Source organism: Diospyros lotus, chromosome 11 (genome assembly GCF_014633365.1).
Source record: "Diospyros lotus cultivar Yz01 chromosome 11, ASM1463336v1, whole genome shotgun sequence".
In the NCBI taxonomy this organism is placed as follows: domain Eukaryota; kingdom Viridiplantae; phylum Streptophyta; class Magnoliopsida; order Ericales; family Ebenaceae; genus Diospyros; species Diospyros lotus.
In genome coordinates, this window is record NC_068348.1 from 12,070,381 (window position 1) to 12,078,121 (window position 7,741).

General features: G+C 36.4%; 1 protein-coding gene across 1 annotated transcript; it reads left to right on the forward strand.

The window, feature by feature from the left end:
• Positions 1-5,517: 5,517 nt before the first annotated feature.
• LOC127812720 (geraniol 8-hydroxylase-like) lies at positions 5,518-7,312 on the forward strand. Its single transcript, XM_052353245.1, has 2 exons — positions 5,518-6,476; positions 6,677-7,312. The coding sequence occupies exons 1-2, from the start codon at positions 5,583-5,585 to the stop codon at positions 7,310-7,312; spliced, it is 1,530 nt and encodes a 509-aa protein (XP_052209205.1). The 5' UTR covers positions 5,518-5,582.
• Positions 7,313-7,741: the final 429 nt, after the last annotated feature.

A 7,741-nucleotide genomic window follows, 5' to 3' on the forward strand; every position in this document is an offset into this window, starting at 1 on the left:
ATTTTCTTCCTGAAACCACTATAGGGTTGTTTCTTATGAAAAACCAAAGTCCCCTCAAGCTTCCATTGACTTCTGGGAAGTCGTCTATAACAATTCGATATTGCAGCCTAATTAGCAGCTGCATTTTAGATGTACCAAAAACTGTTCCCGATCTTATTTCTTTTGATGCTATAAATCATATCTCGGGGTGCTCGTTAATGCCACATCATTTTCCTTTGGCATCTCGGCTCCAGGGCACTCCCGGAAGTCGATTCAGTCATTCATACGATAATAAATTACCCTTATACCCTCAATTTATCATTAAATTCCATTTTTGCCCCAAGATAAATTACCCTTGGGTCATTTAAAATTTCTCGGGTATTACAACCAGGAAGTCCCCTACTACCCCAAATAACAAACTGGATGACCAATATGTCTCCCAAAATTACGAAAGATTTAGTCAATCTACGCTCCTAATGTGGATGAAGCCCACAGTGAGATCTATGTGCTAGACAAGTCTATTATGGGTGATTAAGCTATATTTTGGGCTTAAAGAGAATAGATTCGCAAATCCATTATAGACACTCTATATGAATTGGGTTACTACAATAGCAACAAAGAAGAAAAGAGCAAATGGAGCAATGGAATAGGGTTTAAAGCCTCTAAAGAAGGAATAAGAAAATGCTAGCAGAGAGACAGCTTGCATCCTATGCAACAAAAGGCCCTTTCGCTGTTTATATATCAAATGCCCATAAAACCCTAATCACCAATAATGGGACAAACGACTAGAGAGAGAGGGGAGACAAAGGAGAGACAACCTCAAAGCATCAAGGACACACACCGTCCTCATGTTTTCATCTTCAAGCCATCCGTCGTCCAAACGGTTGTAGAAACGACAAAGAAATACTGTCGAATCATGACCTTTGCTGTTGGAAATAGTCAACAATTTGAAGTGAATTGTCAACTGATTCACATGACCGGTCGAAAGATTCCTTAATTTATTAAATCATTTTCGGCCACTGGATGGTCAACAGCCTCCAAAGTTTGTCGACGATTTATGTCTTTTTGTACCAAGTTTCTACAAATCGCATTTAGGCCCATGATTAACTCTTAATGACCCTTTCATTATCTCATGATGAAACTAAGACCCTTATTAACTCTTAACGGCACGCTTGTTAACTCTTGACAGTTGCTCCAATTAATTTCAAACTTGATCCATTAACTCTTAATGGTGTCATTATTAACTCTTAACGACAATCATTAAGCATAGTTTTATATCACTTAGTCAACCACACTTGGATATGTGTGTGACATTCTAGATTCACTATTAAGTAGTAATCAGGACACGCCAAACTCTTTGACGCCAACCAACCACTTGGGTCTACAACGAGGATCTCTCTATCTCCCCGATGTACCCTGGAAGACTTTGAGGGATAACTAGTATTATGTCAGGGTGATCCTACCAACAATAAAGTCATATTTCAAAGAGAAACCCATTTGGATTTTTGATTCCCGTGTACTATAATCCCTCCATCGACTAACATCCAAATCAAGTGAGAGTCATATACTGATCAAACTCACTGACTCGATAGTTATGCCAAGATCTAGTGTGGTGTGATTGAGATGACACATCAGAACTCCTTCTAACATTGGAAACACTTTCCAATTAAGTGTACTCTAACCAGAGGTTCATACAATCACAACCACTACTGATCGCATAGGATGTTCACCTCACACTAGAGGTTGACGGATCCCATTAGCAATCACTTGCCTCCATACACTAAACAAAGACCACATAGTGCATCTCTCACTCAGTAATAGGATGGTTCTTATCAAAGGAAAATTTTAGGCATCGACATATAAGACAACTATGTTGCCTTCGGTCTAAGAACCAATAACACAATCGAAACCTGTGATAGATCATGGATCCTCTCAGTCATATGATTTATCACGTACATCACATTCTGTAGATGTTGAATTAATATCTACCCATATGTCTACTATATCCATGTCATGAATTATGACATGTGACTCATCATTCTTTATTATTAGTATCTCATACTAATCAAAGGTAGTAGCTCATGTGCCAGTCTATAATTGATTAATCATAGCAATATTCTAAGAAATCTAAGGACTGAGGATAACCTTTAAGAAATTCTTAACCTCGAAAATCTTTATCACATATTCTTAACACTTAACTGTGTATTCTAAGAAAAGGAGTTGAGGAAAGAGCAACGTCTCCTCAACTCATTTTCTCTCTTTAACTGCGTCTCATCAACTCCTCATCTCTCTCTAATCAACTCCGATGTCTACTTAACTTCCTCTCTTCATCACCAATGTTAATTTTGTATAACAATGACACCAATATTTAAGAGGGGGATGAATTGGCTTATTTAAAAATTTTATTCAAAAACTTAAATTATTTTTTATGAAAAATAAAATTTTATGAAATTCATTTCTCCTGGTCTCAAATTATGAATAGTCTTAGCTGAAGCGATTCAACATTTAAGTTGAATAGCTTCAACTTAAATGTTATATTTCCTCAAGTATCTGAATCTAAAAATCTCGGATATTACATCATTTATGATCATTTGATTTTTCAGGCTGAAATTAGTTGTATCGAAAATTGTTTTTGTTCCGATTGCGTTCAGTGTCATAAATCCTATCTCAAGATACTCGTTAATGACAACTTTTTCCTTAGATATTTACGTTCTAGGGTACTCCCTTCCATCGATTCAACAAATACTTAACTAAATTCTCAATCTTTGAACTTACTTAACACTACGCAATATAGGGTATTATAGTCACTAACGATGGTTTCGAGTGTTACATGTATATTCTTTTCATAGAACTTTCTATGAGATTTTCAGATGTTGAAGCTATTCAATTTGCTTATGGTATTGGACACCCCCTCTCCCTCATAGAAAATTACATCTTTTTAATTCAAAAAGTTTAACATTTTTGATTTTTTTTTAAATTTATTAATGGACTTAAACATTTTGGATTTTTTAAAAAATTTATTAATGGACGTTTCCCTCTCACCAATGTAAACCAAACCATAAATTATTTTTTTCCAAATTTTCAACTCAAAGCCTACTGTAAAAAATTATAAATCAAACCTAACCAACTAGTCTAGTCAAATTTTTTAACAATTTCCAATGACAGTTGGTGATATTTTGTAACACCAATGGAAACCAAACCATAAATTATTTTTTTTTTTCCAAATTTTCACGTCAAAGTCTTCTGTAAAAAATTATAAATCAAACATAACAAACTAGTCCTTCACAGACTAGTTTGTCATGTTTGATTTATAAAAAAATGTAAATCAAATTTAACAATTTTCAATGCATGCGCCTTTGCTACTAGGGAATACTCCTAAATAAAGGCAGACTAAGGCATCTTCCCAGGGATCAAATCCCAATTCACAGGTGTTCCTTGTTGAGCTAATTAGCAAAAGAAATATCAACTTTTCACCTTTATATACACTCATAGACAGGTTAGGAGGAGGACTACACTGGTCTTCAATTTATATCTATGTAAATTATTATTTTTTTTAATTTTTAAATTATCAACTCATATTTCTCAACCCAATTCAAATATGCTATATACCTACGTATAGGAGGAGGAACTTGACCCACTCAAAATACATGCTGTAAATTATTAATTATTTATTATTTATGATCTTTCACCCGTAATGGAGTCCCAAATTATGAACAGAGTTTTGGTTTCTCTTTTTTAATGTGAGCAAACTGTTTGGACGAAAGACCGTACTTTTTTTCTCCGTGTACTCTATATGACTAAGAGAAGTTTTATGCTGCTGGACCCATCACAGCCCCACTAGTGCATTGGGTCAATGAGATGGGGCCATGTATTAATGTGGCAGAGAATAAATTAAATTAAATTTAAAAAAATATTTTTTTTATCTTTATAAGAAATTAATTTCAAAACTTTTGTGGTCCCTCCCTCTCTAGCTCTATGTGTCTCCTCAACTTCCATTCTCTCTCTCTCTCTCTCTCTCTCGTGATGAACTCTAGCGTCTCCTAAATTATGAATAGTCTTGGTTTCTGTTTTTAATGTGAACAAACAATTTGGACAAAAGACCGTACTGTTCTCCGTGTACTCTATATGACTAAGAGAAGTTTTATGCCGGACCCATCACAGCCCCACTAGTGGATTGAGTCAGTGAGATGGTGCCATGTATTAATGTAGCAAAGAATAAATTAAATTAAATTTAAAAGAAGTTTAATTTTTTTATATTTATAAGAAATTAATTTCAAAACTTTTGGAGTCTCTCCCTCTCTAGCTCTGTGCGTCTCCTCAACTTCCATTCTTTCCATCTGGCCAACTCTCATTGTGTCTCAGATTTGGTGGCATCTTTGATCAACTCTAGCATATGCTCAACACCCTCCCTCTCTTCACCTATGTCTCTTTAGCTGTAGCAACATCTCCTCAACTCCATTTCTCCCTTTAACTATATCTCATCAACTCCTCATCTCTCTCCGTTCAACTTCAATATCTACTTAACTCTCTCTCTTCATCACAAATGTTAAGTTTGTATGACAATGACACCAATATTTAAGAGGGAGTTAAATTGGATTATTTACAAATTTTATTCAAAAAAATTAAATTATTTTTTATAAAAATAAAATTTTATGAAATTCATTTCTCCAGAAATGGGGTCCCAAATTATGAACAGTCTTGGTTTCTCTTTTTTAATATGAACAAACAGTTTCGACCAAATACCATCCTTTTCGATCGGTGTGAACTATATTTTTATTTCTTTTTATAAACTTTTAAGAAATTCTTAATTAATCTCAAAAATCTTTATCATATATTCTTAACACTAAAGAATAAGACTATCATTAAGAAATTTAAGGGTTCATTCATAAGATTGATTGAAGATGTATGAATGAAAATATATTTTATTATATTTGTAAGATTTACATTATTAGTTCCTTAATTACAATCGCTAGATATCATCTAAATCTGACATTAAAATACTATAACACTAAAAAAGGATATGTCAAAGTTAATCGAAAATGCTATTAGATTTGAAGAGACATAGTCGTAGTTGATTGGAGAAAGAGAGAAGGAGAGCTGAGGAGATGTAGAAAGCTAGAAGGAGGGAGCACCAAAGTTTTGAAATTAATTTCTTACCTCTATAAAAAAAAATTAAGGAGATGTAGAGAGCTAGAGAGGGAAGGAGCCCCAAGTTTTGAAATTAATTTCTTACCTCTATAAAAAAAAATTAAATTGACCGTGGAGCATAGAATTTTTCATATGACTAAATCTTTTATGCTCTTTTATAATTATAAACACATCAAGCAATTGCCGGGCCAGCGGCCTTCAGTCAGGTCATGAAATAGAAGGAAGGACTAACACTTTTCCCATTCCAACTATATGACTAAATTTTTTATGCCCTTTTATAAACACATGACGTGATTATAAAGTAATATATGATCTAATCAAACACATGCAGTTCATAACTACAAAACTTTTCACAGGATATCATTTTTCTTATAAATAGGACCAGCAAGCTCAGATCACAAAAGACATCAGGAATTGATCGATTAGGAGGGCTCTAATTAATACGTTGTGATAACATGGAGTTGTTCTTTGTTTTGCTCTCTCTCTGTCTGTTCTTCATCCTAAAGGCCTGCCTCAATAATGTCCTGCTGGGTTTCCCAAATCGCAGATTTAGAAAGCTTCCACCAGGGCCGAGAGGCTTGCCATTGATCGGAAACCTTCTGATGATCGGCGACAGACCTCACGAGTCCCTTACCGAGCTGGCCAAGATCCACGGTCCTCTCATGACAGTGAAACTCGGCTTCGCCACCACTGTGGTGGCTTCTTCTGCCGAGATGGCAAAAGAAATTTTCCAAAAGAATGATAGGGCATGCATGGGCAGGGCCATCCCAGATGCCGTCACTGCAGAAACCGATCACCACTTGTCCTTGGTTTGGTCGTCAGGAGGCCCTCACTGGACAAATTTGAGAAAGCTATGCAACACCCAACTTTTCACGGCCCAAAGATTGGATCAGCTGCAGCATCTGCGACATCAAATTATGGATAATATGGTTAGCCACGTGGCGGAAGCGAGAGACGCCAAAGAAGGCATTTTCGTGGGGAGGCTGGTGTTCGGCACGTCGTTGAACTTGCTGTCGAACACCATGTTCTCGGGGGCTATGCTGGATGCGAAATCGGATGCCATGAAAGAGCTGAAGGTGTTGATGGCGAGGATAATGGAGCTTGCGGGAAGGCCCAATCTGGCAGACTGTTTTCCTTTCCTGAGGCGGTTTGATCCGCAGGGAATAAGGAGGGAGATTAAGGTGTCCTACGATCGTTTGCACGAATTGCTTGAGGACATGATTGATCAACGGATGAAGCGAAGAGCATCTGGTTCGCCTAGATGCGGGGATTTCTTGGATGTTCTCTTTGATCATAGTGAAAAGCATGGCGATGAATTTGACCGCCGGAATATAAATATTCTCCTCTCGGTACGTATATATTTATAATCTCTCTACTAAGCATGAGCCAAATTAAATGACGATAATTCATGGAAAATGAGTAACATATATTCTGGGCTGATTAGTTTTATTAATATATGAAAAATAGAACTTAGCTCCTTAACAGTTGATATATCTTCTATATATAATTAATCACTCCTCCATTATGTTATTGCATGCATGAATGACAGGATTTGTTCATTGGCGGCACTGATACCACCAGTACCACAATAGAATGGGCAATGACAGAGCTTCTCCGCAACCCAACCATCATGGCCAAGGCAAAGACAGAACTAGCCCTAACCATCGGATCAAAAAGAAGCATCCAAGAACAAGACCTTCCCAAACTTCCATACCTGGACGCAATCATCAAAGAGACAATGAGGCTCCACCCCACAGCTCCTCTTCTCCTTCCTCATCGAGCAGAGACAGAGGTTGAGGTTTGTGGGTACACCATTCCCAAGCACACCCAAATCCTCGTGAACGCGTGGTCTATGGCACAAGACGCTTCTTATTGGGTCCAACCAAAAAACTTTATTCCAGAAAGGTTTTTAAGTTCAGACGTTGACTTCGTAGGCAAGAACTTTGCATTTATACCATTTGGTGCGAGACGAAGGATTTGCCCAGGCTTGGGCCTTGGCATAAGAATGCTTAAATTAGTGTTGGCTAATCTGCTTTACCATTTTGATTGGAAGCTACCTAATGGAATGTTGCCCCAGGAGCTGGACATGCAAGATAAGTTTGGGGTTACCCTTCAGAAGGCTATTCCACTTGTTGCCATTCCAGTGGCTGTGGCTGCTGCAATCCCCTTGAAGAGTGAAAAATAAAGGATAACTGGAAGAATTCTGTACTTAAGAGAATAATTAGGATATAAATCTGTCTGTAGTATAGAATGAAGGAACACACATACACACACACACACACACATATGTAATAAAATCAAATAGATCGCATGGAGCACACCATAAACAATATATGCATGCATGGCATGTATGTGTTCATTATATATATGTACAAATATATATGTTCTGATATTTTGATGTAATTGTAATATGTATTTTGATCATAATATTAATAATATTTGACGTGAGTTGGAAATTTGGCTAGCCCATGCAATGTTAGGGTTAGCCCAAGAGGGTTTAAAGCACAACTTTTAGTTAAGTCCATTAGGGAAAAATAAAAAGAAAATAATAATAATAATAATATATTAAAATTACAGAAGAAAAAGAGAAGGAGAAATGCGCAAGTATAAAACG